At 43.6% G+C, this 24,137-nt stretch overlaps 2 protein-coding genes across 7 annotated transcripts in view; one reads left to right on the top strand and one right to left on the bottom strand.

Moving 5' to 3' along the window:
- The window catches only part of LOC100116629 (protein kinase C, brain isozyme), a 65,173-nt gene extending 55,518 nt beyond the window's left edge, over positions 1-9,655 (top strand). For all 5 annotated transcript variants that reach the window (XM_008205186.4, XM_003425601.5, XM_008205184.4 and 2 more), the window contains 7 exons: positions 125-256; positions 315-488; positions 575-666; positions 1,057-1,258; positions 1,682-1,870; positions 2,394-2,534; positions 2,679-9,655. In XM_008205186.4, the coding sequence (XP_008203408.1) occupies positions 125-256; positions 315-488; positions 575-666; positions 1,057-1,258; positions 1,682-1,870; positions 2,394-2,534; positions 2,679-2,831 (1,083 nt within the window). In that variant the 3' untranslated portion in view covers positions 2,832-9,655. The remainder of the gene's footprint in view (positions 1-124; positions 257-314; positions 489-574; positions 667-1,056; positions 1,259-1,681; positions 1,871-2,393; positions 2,535-2,678) is intronic.
- Positions 9,656-9,971: 316 nt separating this feature from the next.
- Positions 9,972-24,137, bottom strand: part of LOC100116588 (BMP-binding endothelial regulator protein) — a 28,381-nt gene continuing 14,215 nt past the window's right edge. The window contains exons 2-11 of one of the 2 annotated variants that reach the window (XM_001600990.6): positions 22,138-22,272; positions 18,487-18,572; positions 16,346-16,445; positions 14,799-14,975; positions 14,549-14,731; positions 14,213-14,472; positions 13,101-13,260; positions 12,121-12,697; positions 11,459-12,046; positions 9,972-11,307 (exon numbers count right to left, since the gene is read on the bottom strand). In XM_001600990.6, coding sequence (XP_001601040.2) covers positions 11,761-12,046; positions 12,121-12,697; positions 13,101-13,260; positions 14,213-14,472; positions 14,549-14,731; positions 14,799-14,975; positions 16,346-16,445; positions 18,487-18,572; positions 22,138-22,222 — 1,914 coding nt within the window. In that variant the 5' untranslated portion in view covers positions 22,223-22,272 and the 3' untranslated portion in view covers positions 9,972-11,307; positions 11,459-11,760. The remainder of the gene's footprint in view (positions 11,308-11,458; positions 12,047-12,120; positions 12,698-13,100; positions 13,261-14,212; positions 14,473-14,548; positions 14,732-14,798; positions 14,976-16,345; positions 16,446-18,486; positions 18,573-22,137; positions 22,273-24,137) is intronic. The other variant, XM_032597956.1, reaches the window with a different exon arrangement.

The raw sequence follows: 24,137 nt of genomic DNA, 5'->3' as shown, positions 1-24,137 counted from the left end.
GTAAATCCTCCGCAATGATTAATACTGGTAATCTGCTTTCAACGATATGCTATTCAATATATCAATGACATCGAGCCAATAAGGTAGAGACGTGCATTGAGCGCTTCGTATGTCTCCTGTACAGAAAACATCCGTCACGAAGAAAGCCCCGACGACGCAGGACAAGGAGGTGCCGCACAACATGGGCAAAAGCGATCTCATCCGAGCCTCGGATTTCAACTTCTTGCAAGTCCTCGGCAAAGGCAGTTTCGGCAAGGTGAGAAGCTTTCAAGTGTACCGCGAGAGCTTTGATTGAAAGAAAAATCCTTTTCTAGGTTCTACTGGCCGAGCGAAAGGGTACGGACGAGCTGTACGCGATCAAGATTCTGAAGAAGGACATAATCATCCAGGACGACGACGTCGAGTGCACGATGGTGGAGAAGCGGGTGTTGGCCCTGTCGAACAAGCCGCCGTTCCTCGTTCGACTTCACTCCTGCTTCCAGACAATGGTCAGCTTTCTTTCTCACCCTCCGTTTCGCTAAAAGACGCCTTTAAAAAAAAAAAAAAAAAAACACGTCGTTACCTATCGTTGCAGGACCGGCTCTACTTCGTGATGGAGTACGTGAACGGCGGCGATCTTATGTTTCAAATCCAGCAGTGCGGAAAGTTCAAGGAGCCCGTAGCAGTGTAAGTATTTAAGGTCACGCTACGTACAGCGGTATAGCAGCTTTCGCTTGGCTTCTCCTCACCCCCGTCGTGTCTCCCTTCTCGCGCACCAGTGATTACACGCTGCGCTTTCTTTTTTTAGGCCGATCGCGTCCGTTTTTTTTTCGCGCTAAAAATATAAGAAAATAGCTCAGACGCCTGTGTTACTGTGCGGCGAAGAGCTTGTGTAATTAAACTCGGAGTCTTTTTAAACGTTCTTCGCGAGAATCGCGCGCGCCTGCTTTCTGCGGCTTGAATTTCAAGCGTTGACGTTACAATCGAAACGTTAATTCGCTATTAAAATGCAGCGATAAAGCGAATATTTATTCATAGATCACAACTAATTCGCACGCACGAACCTTTCCCATACAGATTCTACTCGTCGGAAATAGCGATCGGTCTGTTCTTCCTCCACTCGCGAGGCATAGTCTACCGGGACCTGAAGCTCGACAACGTCCTGCTGGACCAGGACGGCCACATCAAAATCGCGGACTTCGGCATGTGCAAGGAGGGCATCAGCGGTGACAAGACGACCAAGACCTTCTGCGGGACGCCCGATTACATCGCGCCCGAGGTTGGTTTCTCTCTCGGCTGCTTTTATTTCTCTCTCTCTCTCTCTCTCTCACATGAGTATGGATGAGAGCTTTCGAGGCTGCAAGCACGTCGTGTGGCTTATAGTCAAAGGGACGTTCTGCGTTCGATCTATCTATGCATGTGCAGGCTATATAGGTGGGAGAGCAGATGAGATCGAGGATAAGGGGCTGCGGCTGGGGATTTAACCCGGCTGCTGGGATGTGCTCGCCGATGTCTGCGTCAGCGGGAAAAGGGCTGTTTATAGCGTGTGCTTAGCTAACGCTTTTCTTGCCAAAAGCTGACTTTTCCCGGGATTTTGACTCTGCGAGATTTTTGAAAATATAACTTGATTTCGTTCGATAATACCGGGCGTTTGATTAACCCGAAGATCGAGCAAGCGACTGAAGGAAAAAATTCTTTCCAGATCATCTTGTACCAACCCTACGGTAAATCCGTCGACTGGTGGGCTTACGGTGTCCTGCTGTACGAGATGCTCGTCGGTCAGCCTCCTTTCGACGGTGAGGACGAGGAGGAACTTTTTGCTGCCATTACGGACCAGAACGTCAGCTACCCCAAGGGTCTTTCCAAAGAGGCCAAAGAGGCGTGCAAAGGGGTGAGTCGTCGGTCGCTTTAACTTCTTGTCCGACGGAGCGAAATCCAGTTACTTCGTCCCGTTTACGCCCTCGCGCTGTATTTTTATCGGTGAAACGTAATGTTTCGCCATTCGCGAAGAAGAAATCGCGTCGGAAAAAGGAGTGGGATTTCAGCCTATCATACGAGCGGAAGAGTATGATGTCTAGCGTAAAAGGAGTAGAACGGCTCGTAAAACCGCGAGTATACTGTGGCGATTTTACGAAGGTATCTCTCTTCGCTTTCAGAGTGATAAAAAATTGATTCGATTCTCTTGCCTCGAATTGAATAAAAGCACACGCGAGCTGGAATTCGCTAGAAATGCAGCTTTAATCGTTGTTCGCGGAAAGGCTCAAAGAAACATCGGAGTTGATAGTTTGAGCGAACTTTTTTTCCGCGGATCGACTACTCGTTATACTGCAGTACTTAGCTCTTCGTGGGTAAATAAATCGATCGCATGTAGCGAGAATCAACAGACCTGTTTATCTCTCTTTTTCGCGCTGCAGTTCCTGACGAAGAACCCGAGCAAGAGACTGGGCTGCGGCTCGCGAGGCGAGGATGACGTGAGAGGCCACGCTTTCTTCCGACGCATCGACTGGGAGAGGATCGAGAACCGGGAGGTTCAGCCACCTTTCAAGCCAAAAATCGTGAGTCGTTATAATATGCAGTAACGTTATAAATAACGCGAAACTCAGTACACGCGTGTAGACGATAAGAAAGGCGTTAATCCGAAAACGGGTTAGCCGAAAGCGAGAGCACTCGACTAACGATGAAATCCTCTCGATCCGCAGAAACACCGACGGGACGTGAGCAACTTCGACAAGCAGTTCACGTCGGAGAAGACGGACCTCACGCCCACGGACAAGCTCTTCATGATGAACCTGGACCAGACGGAATTCATGGGTTTCTCGTTTCTCAATCCCGAGTACGTTCAGCACATATAAGCAGCGACAGCAACAGCAGCAGCATCAGCGGATTTACACGCTTCCTCATCGCCAAAAAGACACGTATAGACGAGACAGAGATGGAGCGCGTGTCTCTCGACTTGTCTCTCTCTGCTCGTCCCCCTATTATACGTCCTTGCCCCCTTTCGCATTCCCCCGCGCTGTACGAGGGAACACTGACGTTTTTTCCTTCTCTCTCTCTCTCTCTCTCTCTCTCTCTCTCTCTCTCTCTCTCTCTCTCTCTCTCTCTCTCGTTCTCTTTCTCTCACTCACTCGAACCTCGCGTTTCTCATAATGTATAGGCATATACGTGTGTGACACCGCAAGGATCTATCAACCGCGGAGCGGATGGAATATGTACGAGAGCTGTAGGGACGAAACTTCGCGGTCCGTTTTTTCTTATGTACACACCACACTTATACACACATACACCTACGCATGGTCTCGTCCGTTGTATTGTGTACATTTCGACGAATAGAAGGAGGAAAGAGAGGAGAGGGCGAGTGATAAGATGTAATGTGAATTGTATCGAATTCGCAATCGAAGTAAACAAAAAAAAATCGTTGTACAGGGGATGGATTGCATGGCGCCGAGCGCGATCGTTTCCCCCCTTTTTCTAATGTATTCAGTGAGAAACGAGAGTGAAAAAATGATATCTAGAGAAGAAAATGAGGATGTTGGAGCGAGCTCATGAAGGATATACATGTTACACTCAATTGTCACGCGACATCAAATATCGCGCGGGTCGCGTTTCAATGCATTCTTTTCATTATTATTATTGTTTATCATGCATAGCGCAGAACTTGGGATAAGTGAATCTTGGCAGCGTGAGAGAAAGAGTCAAGCGAAGACTTGAAAGAGATCATAGAAAAAGGGCCGATCACATGTTGAATACGCGGGACGCATATAGCCGATTCGAATTTTTTTCTCATCGTTCTAGGCATATGATACTATATACTTTATTCTTCGCGATGATACTCGAAACAAGAATATAATTATAACGTATGAACAAGATGAACACACACATACACACACTACTGTCTTTTAAACTGAAACAAAGAGTGGACGTAAACTAATAAGTCTTACTAGAATCTCGAAGATATATCGATGTTTTCGGCAGATCGTATATGACAATTACGTAGGACGTATATAAGAGCGAGATATAATATATACAAGCAAGAAATAAAACTGTCTTCGTTTCTTGCGTATATATACATACATATATTATATATGAGGGAAAAAAATGCATTTACTTCAGTAGTCTCTACTGTCGCCTTCCAAAGTTATCTATTGAACGAGAGTGAATGATATATGAATCTATTTATCATATATATGATATACATACATATATTATATATATGCACAGAACACATGCGGGATACGTATACATACACACGCATATAAATATGTATACATCAAGTTTCTATCGATATTTCGTTAACGTTGCACCTCTCGACTGTTTAACTTCGTAGTTCGTACACTCTATGATAATTGTAGATAAGCGCGCGCGCGGGCATATCGATTGCCGATATATTATGCGAGAGCTGAGCGAGAGAGTAGCAGGAGACGATGAGTATATGTGTCGAAGAGTAAACAGACGTGATGACGACGACGACGCAAGAGGCGTAATAATAACGACGATATACATACTATACAAAATATATAGAGAGAAAAAACGAGGCTATACACGCCGAGAGTTTGTTTTACGTCGTTGACGGCGCAGGAGACGTGGATGTTACGGAAAGAGAAGAGCAGGAAATACGAAATTCAAGGAGAGAACGAAGATGAAAAAAAAACGCGCAGGAGAAAATCGCAAAAAAAATTAAAGAGCGAGAGAAAAAAAGAAACAAAAAAAATTGATTACACAAGTGTGCGAGTGGTCGATCTCATTTTTCTCCCTCCCTCTCGATCTCCTTTTCTCATTCTATTGTTTCCCGCCGAAAACGCACTCGGCCTTACTATACATATATCGTAAATATATATTATATATATTATTGAGAAAAAGAAACTATGTAGCGACGGAAGAGAGAAAATAAGAACAAGTGGAAAGGCAACTTTTAGGTGCTTCTTTTTATACTCGTTAAACACTATTGATATTATATGAGGATAAATATTATTATTATGCATACATACATATATATTAAACATTAATATTTAATTATAGAATTTCGATAGCCGGGACTTGTATACGGGGAGAGAGCTGAATTGCGCGAGCCGCCGTTAGGAACCACGACGGATAACACGTATATAGATATTGTATGTGTAGATTTCTTTGATTAAGGCACAAAAAATTCGAATCGATTATTGCCTATACGAAAGATTGAATCTCGTTTCATTCTGTTGTCTATATACTCGCCCGCAGTGAGCGTGAATTTCGGCAATAATTCTGTTCCAGCAATAATCAATCCAAAAGAATCTCACTTGAAATTTTTTGTGTCCTAAACAAGCGCGTGCGTGCAGTTTAGTTAAGTATGTAGTAATTTTAAGTTCGAAAGCAAATGTGTCAAATTTTCTCGTACGTTGCGAATTAATGCCAAAAGACTATACAGTAAAGTGGTTGTCCGTCGTGCAAGTTCGCGTTCATTTTTGTACATTTAATTTTCGCGGCTCACGCGCCTCCTCCTTCGCTCGTGTCCCGGCGAATTATCGAGCACCTATTTGATGCATACAAGTATAGGAAAAATTTACTAAAAAAAAATATAATATACCGTTCACGAGATACACAGCTCATGGACGCGAGAAAAAAATAATCATCAGTCCTGCTGCACGACGCGAAGCGCTGGTCGTCCTTCGACGAGTAAACGCGACATATTCCAAGTACGCGCGAGTCCTAGGGAATTTACCTAATTACATGGATTTATGCGAAGTGAAAACTTACGTCTAAAGTAAATGAATTATTATACTAATATGAATCTCGAGGGATTTGTTGGGAGTGTATACCTAGGCGAAAGAGAGAATATGAAAACTATTTTAGCGGTTGTGTACACAGAGAGAGAGAGAGAGAGAGAGAGAGAGAGAGAGAGAGAGAGAGAGAGAGATAGAGAGAGAGAGAGAGAGAGTGAGAGTGAAAAATGCGGCGAAGAGCCTTTTTCGTTCGGATTCCGATCGCGTCCGAATTTCTATGACAAGCTCTCCATCGCAAGAGTTTCATCGGTATGGTTGAATTCCTTTCGATTTTTTTCGTTCATTCGATAATTAAAAAAGAAAAGATGAATAAATCAGTAACAAGCGTATTATGATATTGCGAGGCACGTTATGCTCACACACGTATACGTTATATATCAATGATGAAGGAGAAAAGAAACTCACATTTGTCGTTTACATGTAATATGGATATAATTAATTAGTTGATATATTCAGACGTAATTTGACAATCCTTGTAAATGTTTTTAAGTCTGTGCTCTTTTACTGTAAATAATACTATTACGAGATAAGGAAAAAAGGGATAAGAGAATGATGCGTGCGCGGATTGAAAAAAAAGGATATATTATTCTTTCTGAGGTAATGCGATATTTAAGGTTTGAAAAATTCAAGAAAATGTCGATAAAAATTGTTGATATACTACCATTTAAAGCATATTTTTAACAACTAAAGATCAGATTAATATTACAAACAAGTTTATGAATTCGAAATCAAATTTATGAACATCAATAAAGTATCTTGATATCAACACAGCATACTGCATAAACAACAAAAAAATCTAGTCATCTTCGACTTTTTGTGAATATACATATTGCAAACTTTTACTAAAAGTAATCGAGATACCCGTAGAAAACTCGTAAGGAACAAGAAGAAAAAAAAACAGAAAAAAAAAATATAATAATAACGATAATGAAACATTTCAGTGGAAAAAAATACCTCTTACTCACACAACTATAATATTTCCAGGGCTACGAAGTACTTCGTTTGATCCAAATGAGTTTTTATTAATTTTAAAAAGAAGAAGATTCAAAATCTTTCTTGTAAAACTTATATATCTTTTAATGAAGTGATCATTTTTTGAACAATTATGTATTGCTCATTCGAAATATGAAATATACTTAATAATCTCATTTCTGTTTACTTTTGTTCTTATTATTTCACCCATTACATCTCGAACATATGTATACGCATACATACCTGCGCCAACGATGCATCCTGGCCATCTCGTCATTTTGTATACCAAAAGATTGTACATATCAGTCGTGATTAAGTTGTTTTTTACATTCTTTTATCATAACTATCAGCAAAGATTTATCACTCGCGCATACAATACCTTCTCCGAAGTACAAAACTTACGATATCACTTACAACAAATCGATGAAAAGTGCGAGAAACAAAAAGCACAAAGAAATTTGGAATGAACCAAGTCGTCCGTAGCTCTAGATCTTGCCTGTAAGAAGAGAGCGCCCCTCGTTTTTCAATCTTGACCCTGTATAGCAGCAAAAGTGGTCCAAGAAAATCCGAACAAGCGTCCGGTGCGATCGAAAAATTCTTCGTTTCGCTTTTATCTCCAACGCGTCCGCAGTAACAGCAGTCGTGAGTTATGGTCGCAGTTTCTCGCTCTCGATGATAAAAGCCCGACGTGTACTGGGGAAAAGTGCGTTAATGCGAATCTTAACGCGCGCGAGTTTTATGCTCGATTTTAAGGAGCGAAGTTTGAGTATATATTTCAAAAGTTTTTAATCGAAGACGGTATATATGCATATCAGCGCGGCTACGAATAATTAAGCGACACAATAACATAACGGCTGTCCTCTCTGAGTCGCCCACTCGAGAAAACTCATCCCTAATTCCATCGCGTCGGAAGAAACGAACGAGCGCGTGGGTGAAAATGGTACACGCGAGAAAGCTTTATAACTCATTAAAGCCGCGCGTCGGACGAATTCATCCCAGACGGAAAAACTGGAGAAAATCCCCGCGACGCTTTTTACGAGAGGGACTAGCTCGAGCTTTACGACTTTCGCGCTGCTGCTAATACTGCCGCGTCTTATATAATTCCTAGCTGACCCCTTTCCGTTCTAGGTAGGAGATATTGTAAGTACACATAGCGAAGGAAAGTATAGGAAAAAAAAAAATATATATATATTTGAACTCGAGTCTTCCAGAGTGTGGGTATGTATATGGCGGTGCGAGTGTGCCGCGGAACTTGTTACTTCCTAGATAAGTTTCTACGCTCTGCTGTAGATCTGTGTAGCTCTGTATAGGTCGTGTACACGCGTATGTTATTAGGGTATGTAATAGGGCGGCGTTTCGCGTTGCTTCGACGATCTCGGGCTCTGTATAGGAACAATAATTGTATCGAGATTTTTAGTGCTAATTATAGCGAACATAATTATGTAACTCTACTACTCATCCGCGTAGAGGTAGACACTTAGGTGAAAATTATAGACTTCTTTGTTGCACTTCGACGTCCCATAAGTGGGACGACTGAGTGGAAAACAGAGGAGTGCGAAGGTTTAGTAAAGAAATTTTTCTACTCTATACTTAAATGTTAAATTTTAGCGTATTTGCTATTATTCGTTGCGCTATACACATATTATATATATATATGATCAAATTCGTATAAAAAACGAGTTATACAAGTCGTCTCACGGTGCTGTGACACTTTCAAAGATGCGATCGAGAGCGATTTCTCTCTCCATCTTTTTCCTCCGTGTAAATTCTGTCCTCCGATTATGTAAAATGTGTGAATCGTGTAAATCGCGGACACACACTACTTGTATAAATGAAGATTAGGCCCCTTAAGGATTAAAAAAAAAAACAAAGCTTAGAAATTAAGAGACACAACAAGATGATAGTTATCATATATTCCGACGTTGAATTTTTTCATCCGATATGAGTACTGTATCATGTGAGATTATATTATACATGTGTGTTCTTCGATCATTGATGATATCCAAAGTGACCAAGTCATAAACAAAAGACGTTGTGTAAGACGTTGTTTCGAGCGAATCTTTTTTCAAGATATGTATACTATATATTTTCTTCCGTAGCGTATATGACTTCTTGGTGCATCATAAGAACACACAGACTCGTTAATTGTGAGGAACATAAAGCTGCATATGCCAAATGAGAAAAAAGATACAAAAAAAAAAAAAAAAATAACTATATATGAGAGATTTTATTTATTTATTTTCTAAAACTTATCCCTTATTGGATCGTCAGTGTATTATAATGAATAACCATCTACTTCGCTCGTGATCGCCACACATGACGATATTACATAGATATATGCTAAGGAATCTCAGACCCGAATATTATACCGATATAACATTATTATAATATTACCGACATAATGAAATAATTATATCGTATATATCAGTGATTCTCGTTAAGACCGTCGTTGCGTGGACCAGCGCAGCGTGTACCTTCTACTCCGACAGACTATAATGCGATTAATAAACTAAAAGCAAAAATGTTGAAAAAAAAATGAAAATTGTATATTATAAATCTCAGTATAGAAAAGAAGACTCTTTGATCGCTATCACATTCTATTTGAGTTCGATTAATCTCTCGACATCCAGATGAATTATATTACGCTATATAATATGTGCAACAATCAATTTTTATCAGTGTTCTCTATCACACACTCACACGACACGTCAAAGACCGTGTCTCCGAAAATAATTAATACAAACGACAACTTACATGATTACATACGTTTTAACTTGAGCAAGAAATCAGATATGTATCGCGAGATACACGACACGGAAATAGATACACACATACACACGACAGCAGGCAGAAACACACACTTGCATATGCTATATTTTTAAGATGTTTTTGTGCATTTATAATGTCGTAATAAAAAGTTTCAAATCGTGGAAAACAATTAAACCTTATTCTTCAATGGATGCTATTTATTTTCAACGACCTTATTCTCTTTCCTCCATGAAGTAAAAGCTCCTTTTGTTACGCGAGAAAAGAAGAAAAACAGTAGCCCAAGGGTCCGAGGTGGAAGAAGACATGAGTCAACAACGTCCTGACGTTGGTTTTATTGAAAGGGAAAAGTTGACGCGTCCGATGCTCCACAAATAGTAGTCGCAACTGGGCTGTGCTTCCACGTCGATAAGGAACGACGCATTCAATCGCTATATTAAGTATCCTTAAGCTTAAGGATTCGCGATAAAAAGTACGAATTGATAGACACAAGGTACGTCTGCTTCATAATTTTTTTATTTGCTTCTTTTTTACACAAATGCTCAGTAGCCTGTTTCGTAGGAATCCATCATAGATTCATTCTTCTTGTGAAAAAAGTCTAACGTCGAATGAAAAACAGACGAAAAAACAAAACGTCTACGTATATATTACAAAAACGCAATTGAACTACAAACGATACACACGTGTGCACATATACAATATATAGGTATAATTCGCATGTAACTTAAACACATTAAAAATTATTGTGCATAGTGACAAAAGAATAGTCTTCGGCTATGTACAATTTCTCTAGTTTTCTTAAGTAAGTCAACTAAAATAGTTAAGAGTTAAAAAAGAGTAAAGTCGAAGAATGAGAGAATGTACAATATTTCCTATCGACACAGTGATAAGTTATATATAGGCGCAGATATTTGCATTGTTTTGGCGTGTACCACAGGACTTTGATCGATAAACGAGCATAGGCACTTTTCTTTAAAAAAATATACGCTGTTTGAATTGTCATCTATTTAAGTTTGCAATTAAATGCGTAATTAACGTCCAGGAGCTTGAATAATTTAATTCGGCTAAATACATAAAATATTATCATTACACAATACACATTAATTTCTAAGATTACATCATTATCTCATACTGACATACATATATAATCGAAATTAAAATACTTTGTTCAATATGCGTACAACGTATATATGTATATATATATATATATATAGTTTAAGTGATAAGAGATGAGGGATTCTCGAACACAAGTTAAATACACGCATCGTATGGTATAAATAATTCCTCGTCGACATTTGCAGAGCTGTAAGTATACACATCATAATTTAAATTACTATAGGCTAGTGACTTTAAGATTTCATTAATTACGCACATAATTGTCACGCGAGCGGCTGACTCTAGCAGCTAGTTAAGTTCGGGCGTGCCCACGACGAGTAGTGACGTCGCAACTGAGGAGAACAAAATCTTATAGCGATAACGCTGTTGAATATAGGCGACTCTGCGAATCATAATTATGTACACAAAATACGACGCGCGCCGCGGGGAGAGAAAACAAAAATTCATCTACGACGACACATAAGTATTAGCTATAAAGTATAAAAAGAACGTATAACGCAATATGGGACGCGCGCGCGCGCGTAACGATTCGAGCGTTATCGCCATAATGCAATTGCGGTATATTCCGTTCACTGTAGGCACTATAATAGCGATAAAAAAATAACGTTAAGGGACAGCGGACTCGTTGACGCGCTGCTTTCTTTCTGGGTTACACTGGGATGTAATTATAGATGCTATGCCGCGAGCCTGCTCATCGGCCAAAATACTGGAAGGTGCTCTGGAAACAAAAAGAAGAAATGATTCTGCATTAATTTGGATAGTAGTAATTTGTTCACGCGATTATTTAGTAGACATAAAATCTCTAGTCTGTACTTCCCCGGTTTCTCTCTCGTTCGCTTATCCCGCGATTTGAACTAAAAAAAGCTCACCATTAATGCGTATCGAGTAAAAGCAGATGACTAGTAGATTCTCGCGGAGGGGCAACAGCCAGGCCTCTCGTTCCCTCCTGCCCCTCGACTTCTTCCCTCCTCCACCCGGACGTTCGGTCCACTCCAGCGAGTAGTAGCAGCAGTGCCAGTACTATCGAGTAAAACGTATCTTCTTTCTCCTCTTCCTCCTCTTCGACTGGAGACAACAACAACAGCAGCAGCGCTGATAACGTTGTCCGATGTCGTTGATGCTGCAGCGCCCTCTGGATTCGAGCGTCGGGGGCGGCGCTGCGGGGCCTTGGTTAGCGGGACCTGCGGCCGCGCGGCTGCGGCGAGAAGAAGGCCGGTGGTAAGCCGTGACCCGCTGGCGTCGTGTCCCAGACCGTCCGACAGCGAGTCGACTTGCGCCAATGGGGTAGGTTGATGCCCAGTCGCTGACAGTCGTGCGCGTACGCCATGAACGACTCGCAGTAGCAGTGGTCACTCGGGCACTCGCACATGTCCTGAAGACAGGCCTTGTAATACATCGCCGGGTTGACCTTTGGGTGGCAGGACTCGAAGATGGAGGAGCGCAGCCGGTTGCACAACCTGAGGGGAATGTAAACAGTGTGAGTAATCCTTATATCGGAAAAAAAAAACGAATTATTGTAGATAAATATTACCTGTGATCCTTCCTGAACTTGCAACCCCGCCTCGACGTGTGATTCTTCGTCCTGGAGCACACCTTCTTGGCCCCCACAGCCCAGGAGTTACCAAAGCTCACAGGATCCGACAGCAGCTTGCCTCTCCTATTCATCAGGTCGTCCTTCGGTATGGAATTGAAGTTCCCACACAGGCCGCACAGCTTTCCCCTGTAGGACGTCGGCGCCGACACCTCCAGGAAGCTGATGCCATCCCAGAGGATCTTGATGCCCAGCTGAGTGTTGACCAAGATGCTGTCCAGCGTTCGGTTGATGTCCAACCTGTTAGCCAGACGGAATGGTACCTCGACCCTGCGTCCGTTCACCTTGACGCGCATCCTCTGGCCCAGGTTCACCTTGAGGTCGCCGATCTTCAGGGATATGGTCTTGGTCCAGGCTGACAGTCGCGTAGCCCGAGCGTCGTTGGTCACACGGATGCTGAACGTGTGGTTTGAACAGTCGCTCGCCAGCTGGTACTTGCACGAGCCCCGGAACGTGTAGAACTTGCCGTCGAACGTCCGATAGTGCGGGTCGCCGAAGACAGTACACACACCATCGCCTTTTTTTTTTTTTTTTTTGAAAGTTTTAGATTTTTGCCAACTGATTTATATTCAGGGGGATCTTTCGCCGATTTCTCAATTTCGATTCGTTCGGAACAACATTTCAGTAGAGCGACAAGCTTTCTAACATCTAACGCGTACCGAACCACGTCACGGTGTTTTACAGCTCGGTATTATATTCGGTAAGTCATAATCAAAGAAGCTCGTCTGATAAGTAGTGGAATTTAAAAATATCACCACTGATGTATGCAAACGTTTTTACTCTCACGTTTTGCGCAGATAAGAATGTTTGAAGTTCAACGCTATTATCTTGACTTCGTTTCGTTGCAAAATCGGATGGAAATCGTCGAAGAACGATCATTATTTTCTCAATCGAAATTCGAAATAATGTATATAACTCACTTTCAACGCATCGTGGACAGCACTGGCCCTCGGGGAGTTCCAAACGCGAGTTCGGCGGACAGGGAGTGGTTAAGGGCGGGCACATGGACATCGCACAGCGCACCTTGCCCTGCTTGCATGCGCACGACTTGCAGGGATCTAGCTTCCAAGTTTCGCCATCCTGCCTAGGAGAAATTAGAACGTTTAAACCAGATCGACGCGCACTTTTTTTTAACATCTTGGCTTTTATTGTTATGGCACATTGTAGCAAAAGGCGGTGTCTCGTGGAAAATTATTACAGAATGACATGAATCGTGCGATGCTGTTGCAGTGGTGCTTGTTAGGTGCATTGCTTGTGGAAGGTTTAGTGTTTTGGTGCTGTTAAACGTGGGAATCATGGGAAGTGAATTTTCTTTTTTCAAGTTTCTCTTGAGGGCGAGAAGGATTAACTATCTAAAGGCTCTCTAAATTATGCTTGAAAAAAGACAGACTCGCGAGGCTGAAGCATGTTTATAATTACACACAATCAAGTTAATCACACTTGCGGAGTTATCGAAACCTTTAGTTAGTTGTTATGATGATGGTGAGATAACGAACGTTCGGTTAGTGCTGTCATACATGTTAGTGTACGAAAAAAAAAATGTAGCTTGATTTGATTTTTCACACAATGTCTCTTTATTTGTGCATGAGTATGTTAAAAACTATAGGTGATGCAATGTTATATACGAAGGTGATGTTGTTATTTAAATAATAATACTTGTACTCTCACTTAATCATTCGAGGATTCGACAGTCACTGGTAGAAAAGTTATTTTACAATTACTCTCGTGATCGTCGCATTTAATATCTTACAAAGGCATTATTATATAGGAATTGTACTTTTAGGAGTGAACCTGTTACCATCAGCATTCGGCAACGGGTCACGCTTTCTTTTTGGAGCTTCGTTCTGCGTCGGGTGCGAATATAGTTCATCTATAAATTTAATATAAAAGTCAAGAACACCAAGCAAGCAGAACCAAGCTCCAAACACAGAAACACACAAACATAAGCAAGCGTCATCATCCGCGCGTCTCAGTCAGTGATAAGCGTGATCGCGGTGAAGCAGAGCGCAAGCAGCGCGACAATGGTACTCGCCCCGTAAGTTTTGCCGGCGTATGTACACGATGCCCTGCTCTCCTCGACGACGGGACACTGAGGACAGCATCGGCCCGGCAGCTTCGTCTGATACTCGCTGTTGCACTCGAGGACGGGACAGGTCTCCTTGGCGCAGCTTATCGCCGAGTTGGTACACGAGCAGCGCGTACACTCGTCCAGATAGAACTGCGAGCCCGTACTGTGCAGCGTCGTGCCGAGCATACAGGCACCTCGTGGTGGCAGCATGTACCTGCCGCTTCCTGTAGGTGCAGGGAATGGGTGTTCCTTTTATTTTTTTCATCGACGCTTTCATTTTCATTCATTCGCGCTGCTTACCTTTGCATCGAGGACAGCACTCCCCGGCGTCCTGTACGATTCTCGAGCTGGGGCAGTGCAGCACGGGACAGGCCTTCTTCGCGCAGGTCAGTCGACCGATATTGCACCTACAGGTAACGCAAGGATCTTCGGTCGTCATGACAGACCTCTCCTCCGTCACCTTCTGTCCGTTAACGTAGCATCCTGAGTAAATTTCACAGTTTAGAATCGTTTAATCCGATGTCATCGGATTCTAATAGTTTTGAATTACCTGCACAGGTGGGACAGCACTGTCCAGGCGCCGGGGGCGTTGGATTGGCGCAAGGAGTGTAGCATCGGAGCTTCGATTCCGTAATAACGCCAGCGTTACACGTGTATATCCTGCATGGATCGCTCGGCTCCGTCCACTCCGTCCCTGACGGATGATGGATGTTGTTTTTCACGCAACCTACGAGTCGAGCCATTCGAATGTGTAAGTATACGTCTGAAGCTTAATTTTACAACAAATAAGCCAACATGCAACTGAATTCGGATTCTCGATCATAAATAGTGCTTCTTCACTTTTATCGCTTCTACAGCACATGCGCACGCGTACATCAGAGAGAAATCGCGCATACAATGTATTAGCACTGCTGTGTTTACACGAGAAGAGAACGAGAAAAAAAGGCGATCAGGAAAGTCCCGAGCCGATCAATCATCCCTCTCCGAGCATAACACACATCAATCGCGCGCGCAACCACAAAGCTGCGCGATCAAACGAATCGCCGCGCGGCATATCCCGAGGAAACAATTATTGCTCGCGAGCGTAAATACAAAGAGCAAAACACTGTGCGTACGTAGAGAGAAAGAGAGAGAGAGAGAGAGAGGAGAGGGAAAGGAGGAGACTACTGCTGCGGTTGTTGAGCTCGTTTCTCTCTCTCTCTCTCTCTCTCCTCTGCTGGATGTATAGCCGGCCGTGTATGCGTAGGGCCGGCCATAAATCTTACGTCACAATTAGCATAATTAATGCGCCGCCGCCGCGCGGCTCTGTACTCCCCGATAAATGCAGCAGCGCCTTAAGGAGAGCGAGAGAGAGAGAGAGAGAGAGAGAGAGAGAGAGAGAGAGAGAATTTTTATGCTTTTGCCGTGTCGTCGGCCGTTTGAAGATTGCGCTTTTTTTGCAACAGATTTAGATCAATAGTATAAGTGTATTTACTCGAGACAATTTAAGTGGTAACACACGACACAGTCAGACACAGTGAGAAAAGAAAACGTAAGTAAAATTCCCCTCTAAAATTTCATCCACTTCAATCTCGGCCACGCCACATCCGATATCTCCCCGGCAAAAGCGAAAAAGCAAAGAAAATTCTCGGTCCGCGTATAGCGTGGCGGAGATGAAACGGAACTCACAGACAGTTCTTTGTGCCAGCGAACGGAGCGTATAGCTCTTTTCTCACCGAGTGCCGCGACCGGACCTGCTGCACTTACTGCAGCGGCGCCAGAACGGATTACTACGATGTGTATATATGTGTATAATAAACACTCGAGAAAGTTTTCCGTGTTTTTCTCGCGCTAGTGGAATTTAATATATGGAGCATTTATCGTCGCGCGCGAGGATTAAGACGAACGAGTCGTTCCGGGGTATGTATAACGAGGCTGCGTGAATTCGAGTTTGCGGACGTCATAGAGAATCTGACGAGTAGGAGGTGTTTATGCTGACGACAGTTTGGAGGAATTTAATTTCCGACGATAAGATGTGGGACGATAATAATACGCGTATACGAGCTTCGATATAGGAGAGATTTAATTAAAAAAAACATGCACCTCATACGGCCTTACCTTTGCACTTCTGGCAGCACTCTTCCTTCCTCGGGTCGAGCAGCATGTAGCATCCCTCGATGCTGGGGCACTGCTGCTTCAGGCACTCGACGAAGCCGTTCTGCAAAAGCACGTATTCGAAACATCAAACCTCGATCCTTTTACTTCTCTGCAGCGCGCGTGCACCTCAAATAACGCACGCGGAGCAATCTGTTATTGATTATATAGGCGATCGAGAAGTAAATTAACGACCGCGTTTGCAAGCGACGACATCAAGGAGAGTCTCGTTAAATGCTTTGTTTATGCCGTATTATAATAAGATACAAGCTAGTACACATCCCATCGGCGCTGATCTGTCTTTCTTCGAGTTCTATTATAATAGAGTTCGGAAATAGAGACGTTGGCTTCTAATAAGGCCGTTATGTATAGCGTTTAATATACAAGCTAGCGCGCGGGGCGAGAGGAAAAAATCGTTAGCGACGATTTAAATGCAAATGCGAAAGGATCGCTTTTACGACTATGTATATCCTTGAGGTGAATGTTACCGTTTTACAACTGACATCTCTCGACGCTGCTGCTTTGCTTGCGTGTGTGTGTGTGTGTGTGTGTGCGCGCGCGCGGTTGGACGAATTTAAAAAGGTAATTTATCGACGAGAGTGTGGAGAGACTTAAAAATCGTGTTTATGGAGTTTGCGGTCGCACATTGTATTAAACCGCACGCGCTTAGAGGCTTGGTGCTGATTTTATTGCGATTTATGTTCGGGATTATTCAATCGCTAGTATAGAACTTAAGAACCGTTACATAATTGAAATGCGCTCGAATAGTAAATAAACTTCAATCGCCTCCAGAAGAGAGACAACAGAAGCAGCCATAACTGGGACAGCCGCGTCGTTTTCAAAGTTCGCGCACGCACGAGCGCGTGCAACATCGCGAACGAAGAGGGGAATAGAATAAGATCGTGTGCGTGATCTTCGGCTGACTCGCGATGATCGATCGGCCCGCCTGATTTCCCGCTTCAACAATAACAAATAATTATGTCACACTCGGCACTCGGCCTCTTCTTCATCTCTTTTACTCTTATTTTTCGCGGCAGCGGCGGCGGCGGCGGCACGACGAAAACAAGAAGAGCGTCATGAGATCCCGCTAAGTGATGAGTCAATGAACCAACTGCTGCCGCTGATAAGTATAGGCAAGCGACTCTTGTTCTGTGTATGCGTGTGTTTTCTGTGCAGCGCAGCGCAAGCTTTCCTCGAGATTCGGATTTCGCAAGTATTATCGTTGTAACGCGAGGGAGTCAAGGTCGTCGCGGTAAAAATTCAGGTGTGCGTGTGAGCGTGTGCGTGTGTGCGTGTGTGTGTGTGTGTGTGTGTGATTGGATGGGAAAACGAGTTTGCTGGATTTCCGTGGAAACTTTCGATTCGGCCGAGCTGCGAAATATAATTTATCGGCGCCTGCAGTTCTGCGTGTACTTGAGAGAGAGAGAGAGAGAGAGAGCGAGAGAGAGAAGACGGCGAAGGAGATATTCTTGTTATTTCAATTAATTTATCGTTATTAAGGCGGCTCGTATATAGATTATCGTAATCTTTATAAATATTAAACGCGCTGTATTATTGCTGTGTCCAAGAGGCTTTTAATGCTACTACGTTCAAGTGTATCCGGAAACATCGAGAGCAGCTGCGCGTGTATAATCGTAAAAGCGGGTAACACTCTTTACGAGGCGTTAATTAATTAAACTCAATCAGGGTCAATTTTTATCGCACCTTCTACTTTCGAGGTCGTACCACGAGAAGACATTGTACGTATCTGAATTATAACGTGAACAATATTTCTGTACTTATGTATTCGAGAGAATGACTAATTGATATTTCATCGGAACAATTGGCCGGTACTCGATAACACAGATGTCGCGCATGATGATCATTCGTAAACGATACAAACGACTGCGTACACATTGAGCCGAATATAAATATCCTCGAACGTCGTATGTAGGCTATTCGAATTATTATTTCCTGAAGCGAAAGATGAAAATATGCAAAGAAAGGAGCACTTCAATCACGTAGACGATAGCGCGTGACGATAAGCGGATCGTTTTGTGTTTGATCGCGCATTACATCGCCGGTGCAGTGAAATCTTTCTATTTGAACTTTTGCATTGTTATCACCTTGCAGATGCAGTTGAAGCACTTTGTATTTGGTATCTTGTCGACGGTGAAGTCCTCGCCCTCAACGTCGCACGTTTCTCGGCTACCTGAAAATCGAACAATTATATTCCGTTGATTAACGCTGTTTATTTTAGCGAATCGTCTTCAACCCTAATTGTCGTTTCAAAGAATACCCCATATCCCCTATTCGCACCGAATCGCTTCAGTGAAGCCTATATACACCCTCTGCACACTCAGTGCTTCCGAACAATCGGGAGTCGACTCATCGCTTCTCGTGACTCATTGGGGGATTATTATAGGGGGTTTATACTCAACTATTTTCTTCTTTCCCACACCGTACCATTAAAGCTTGTATTTAATAACCAAGGCAAACGTATCGGAAAAAATGACAACATTATATCAAATCAAACGCTTTTCAAAATCCACATCATAATATTAACAGCGCAGCTCTCTCGTCGCGATAAATATTCCATCAACGAGCGAGCCGACTTCGCAAACTCGTTTGAAGCAATATAACGTCACTGCGCACACTATATACACTTCGCTCGCGCTTGCGAATTCAGTGAATTATCGAGGCTCGGATCCCGCGCACTTAGAAAGATCAAGATACGCGCTTTATTCAGGAAGATACGAGCTGTCTGCGTCTACTATATGCAAGTCGCCGACGATCGATTCCACGTGATACAGCCTTATCTCGCGCACGTCTGTTTGAACAATGCGCGCGAGCGCGCGATTCCGCATACCTTATTCTCTCTCTCTCTCTCTCTCTCTCTCTTTCAACAAGTGTTCGAGACTCTCGGCAGTCGCGTGCAGTAAATCGGATGTATACGCGTTTGAGAAAATTAATCGCGGTTTATCGCGGCGATTTTTCTCCCCTTTTTGAGTTTCGAAAGGATCGTCCATATACGTATAGAGCGGTGTATTTTTTTCTCGAGTTAATTTGTTAATAGATAAGTTTTTTCCCTGCGGTCGCGTCAGCTTATCCTCCATAAAGCTGACGTTTATGCAAAGCAGCGCGCTTTGCCCCACCACGATTAATTAAGTCTTTATGAAAGGCGAATTAAAATAAGTGTCAGTATATGCATCTACTTGAATAAAATCTCACGAAATTCCTTTCAGCTATACATTTTTTTTCCTCACCCGTGTATAACTTCCCCCCTGCGCGCGAGTCTACGAATCAACCGCAACAACCCATGACGACGCATACGCGCGTATGATAAATTCACGCGAATTTAGCGCTTGCGAAATCAAAATAAGCATCGGATCTCTGCAGGGTCGGGCGGAGCGTTTTTGTGTATAAGCCGTCGCACTGGTTTCCGCGGTTGCGCTTTTCGTCTTATATACGCTCGCTGAGATAACGATCGCCTCTCGGGAGCACAAAATGTCCCGGGCTTCGCTTCGCTCGATATTTACAATCGTTTTGCAAGCGCTTATCGAGCGAAGCAGCTGCAGGTATGCGTTTGATTCGAGCATAAAAGTATTTTTTTTTTTTTTAATGATCTTAGTGCGAGTATACGTACGAATTCGCGTTACGCAAACTCGCGAATCTCGATGTGTGTAAAGAGCAGCAGTAAACGCGCTAAACAACGGTGACGATCTCTTCTGCGCTCGGTTTATGCTAAGCGCGATTTCTATCGACGAGTTACATTACACGGCTGCTTTGGAAGTGTGCCTTATGAAGTTTACAGCGAGCTCGGTAAACGAGAAACGTTTGCTGCACAGCAATTCCATCAATTAAGGAATTAACGAACCAAAATCTAGATCAAAATCTATACGTTTTATCAATTACAGTTAAACGCGAGCTTGGCAAAATCACAGCTATATTCGCAAAATCACTCGGAGAACGCTTAACTTTCTACGCGGAATTCGCGCGGCGGCGGCGGCGGCGGCGGCTTAATTAATTATTTTTAAAACGACGTACCGCACGCGCATAGAGCAGCAGCCAACTGAAAGTGCACCTGAGTTTACTCGATTTCCAAAACAAATCGAGAAAAAGCGAGTTGGTGAAAAATTCCAGAGCTTACAAAACAACAAAGCGTATGTACACATACAACGTTTGGTCCGCACATTATACGATGTACATAACAGTCTCCGGTACGCAATAAGAGATAACCGCTCGCGGTAGCCCGAAGAATAACGCGGCTAGAGCGAAACAGCGCAAATGGAGCGTGACGCGATGGCTGCATGCGCGCGCGTGTGTGTACTTTAAGTTTCTCGCGCTCTTTTGGCTTTTCCGATGCGACGAAAAGTTATGAGGTAGATCGGCGTCGTTGTCAAAAGCTGCGCTTCGAGATCTGGAGGACGACCTTCGTTGAGACAGATCGTCGACGCACCTATACGTGTGTAAAATTGCGCAAAAGTACGCACAGAACGACCTCGAAAAGTGATCGATGTATATAGCGGCTGTCGAAATATGCGCGCGAGAAAATTGACGTGAATTAACTGCCGATGCGTGAAGTTTAGCGATTAGCCACGGAAAAATTGATATATCCCCAGACCCGAGCGCCTTGCGCCTCAATCATATAACGATGGGTTATTTATACGCGCGCAATTATTTTCAAATTACTCCATAATACACGCACGTAACCCTTTCTTTCTCTCGATATGCCGGGATAAAAGGATCTCTCGCTGCAGCTGCGGCCCAAAGCAAGAGTCGCGACGCGACTTTGCGCAAGAGCAGCGAAATATAATTACAATATAATCAGAAAGAGTGAGAGAGAGAGAGAGAGAGAGAGAGAGAGAGAGAGAGAGAGAGAGAGAGACTACCGTGTCGCAATCGAAATTGCATCGCGTCGCGCAACTTATGCTCTATAGTGTTCCGCGAACGTGCCGCGACAGACCTGCGACAAATCCTCTGTTGTGTTTTTATTGATTATACGTTTGATCGCGAATAAATCGATTTATAGCTACGGGTATGCGATACGTTTTTTCGAGAAAAGGTTGAATTTTATTATAAATTTTATTAGATCGAAAATATACATTGATTATCGACTCGAGCAGTTATAGTACGAGCGGCCCAAACAGTAAACCCAGCGGCAGCTTGCTACCTCTATATGTACATTTCGCGCGCATATTCTGACGAGGGTTTAGGCGAACTGTCGATGCGCCATCTATCTCCGCTAGCCGGAAACTAAACTTTTACATCAGCCGCTTCAAGTTCCTATACTATACATAACATCTTACGATTCGATTCCGCACATCAGCGTGTCAGGGTGCAAGCGGCACTTTTTTATCCGCGTATCGCACCTCGCGAGACGAGTCGACGACACATAAAACCGGTATGTAAATATACGGGGTGTAATGTTATGCATTGATGAAATGCGCGCGCGGGGAAAAAAAGCGCTTCGAAGGAAAGAGAAAGAAAAAACCGCACGCGACTATATACATCTTTTGATATATCGCGCGAGAGAGAAAGAGAGAGAGAGAGAGAGAGAGAGAGAGAGAGAGAGCAGGCGCTGACATTATATGTAAATCGTTGAAAATTATTGATAAACGCGCTCGTACCTATTTTAAATGCCGATAAGCACAGTGTACCGCGACTGTTCCACTTTTACAAACTCGATCGCTTAATATGCGACGACCCCGTTATATATGACTGTTTCTCTGGCTCTTTGTTCGTGTGTATTAAACGTTTAAAAAAAAAAGGCTTACCTTTGATGCTCTCGGAGACGGCGTCGCACGAGGAGGACAACAGCAGCAGCAGCAGTAGAGCCTGAGCGATTAGTTGCAGCTCCATTCTGCGGCTGTCGCGTCGCCGCGCTCCTCGGGGGCATGTAATCTCGCGCTCTGAAACACAAATACACGAGAGAATTTTATTTCGGTTAGTCGTTCATCTCGTCTTTTCCTCAATTGGCACCTCCGTCGAGCCATATGCTATAGTCCGCTTATTCCCCCCTTACTGCCCGTTTCGACGTCATTCATTATCGGCGGATCCATAATTTTTCTCAATTAGGGCTTTCGCAAGTCCGCGCGGCGCTGAGTCAGGAGAGCAACGCGAGAAAGAGAGTCGGGAGATTGATCGTTTGGATTAATGAATTCATTTTTTTTTTTAAGTATAAGTTTCAATCTAAAAAAGTAGGATCTCCGCAGCACCTGAAGGAAAATTTCATCCCATCCTTACGCAAGCTGTGCACAATCGCGCGCGCGCCAGAGAGAAAGCAAAACACGTTATACACACACACAATATCTCGCAGCGGCTCTTATCAACAAACGCAGCGTGAAAACAAAAATAAAAGCCGCCGACGACGACGTACGGTCTGCGTTCGCTATCAACAAGACACCGCCCTCGCATTTTATGTCAGCAAACAATCGAATCAAAGCCGCCGACACTCGACTCTATAGACCGAAATATATATAAGTTTATTCAAAGCTGCGAGCAAAGACTCTCGGTCGGTCGAGAGAGAGAGATAAAAGTACGTATAGCGAAAATTGCCTTACGTCATAATATTCAGTAGAAAAGCACGAGTGGGCCAGACGTACCAGTCGTCGAAATTTCATTCGAATATACCTAACCATTATATCTATGTATCTGCTGCACCGGCGGACAATAACAGCCGATGATTTACGGCGCGAATGAGGGAATTTCGATTGGCTCATTGTCGTCGTCGTCGTCGTCGTCGTCGTCGTCGTCGTCGTCGTCGTGATTTGTGGCAGATTAAATCGACGCGTGTTCAGGATATGATCGATCGCGCACGCTACTGTATATCGGCTCCCGGCCTTTCTTCGCTCGCGCAGGAAGTGTCCGTTATACTTTGCGGGAAATGGAGCAACGCGTATAATTCATGCACGGCAGCAGCAGCGGCGATAAATGTGCCGTTTCATCGATGCGCCGTCTCCTCGCGATTTTCGGATCCCCGACTTTCTGAGATATTCGCCTCGAAGATGTTCGCATATTGTGAAAAAACTTCGCGACCTTGGAGCGGGGGAAATAGAGATGCAGAACATGAATATTCGTCGCTCGTTGGGTCACGTGCCAAGAGCGTATTTTAGTGCAGAGAGAGAGAGAGAGAGAGAGAGAGAGACACAGTCGCTTATCCATAAATTCGCGTGTGTGGAAATGCCGATGGTATAGCGAATATATAAGCGAGACGCAGTTTTGGCATCCGTCATGCGCAGCCGTATGGTTTCATTGTTGTGTACAGGGAGGGAGAGACGTTGATTCGTATATATGTATAAAGAAGCGTCGGCGAAGGTCCTTTTGCGAATCGCGCGACGCGAGCTTTAATTATCCAGTGTATAGAAGGATACGATTTTATGAATATTTTATTACACAGCGAGCTCGAGCGCTGCGTGATTCCGAGCAATTAATTTCGATTCGACGTGCGCACAGCGCGTTATGATTTTTATGTATATTCTCGCAGCGCAATGAAATTCCGACGATAATTACGGCGCGTATAACGCAACGAATGTGTTTTAGCTATCAGACTTATGTGTGTGTGTGTGAGTCAGGGGAGCCGAGAGTGACTCACTGTAAAATCGTCCTTTAGTTCATCCATCTCGAGTAGCGTTTGATACGAAAAAGCAATCGCTGTATTAGGCCGTCGTATACATATCGCTACCGACATATCGTCACGCAAAATTGCATCTGACGAAATCATAAAATCGTTCCAACGCACAATGGCTCCAGCAGCACGTGCTGCGATCATTCATTT

Source organism: Nasonia vitripennis, chromosome 3 (genome assembly GCF_009193385.2).
Source record: "Nasonia vitripennis strain AsymCx chromosome 3, Nvit_psr_1.1, whole genome shotgun sequence".
NCBI classification, from domain to species: Eukaryota; Metazoa; Arthropoda; class Insecta; order Hymenoptera; family Pteromalidae; genus Nasonia; species Nasonia vitripennis.
Note: the sequence above shows the minus strand (reverse complement) of the source record. Positions and strands in the feature narration are given on the sequence as shown.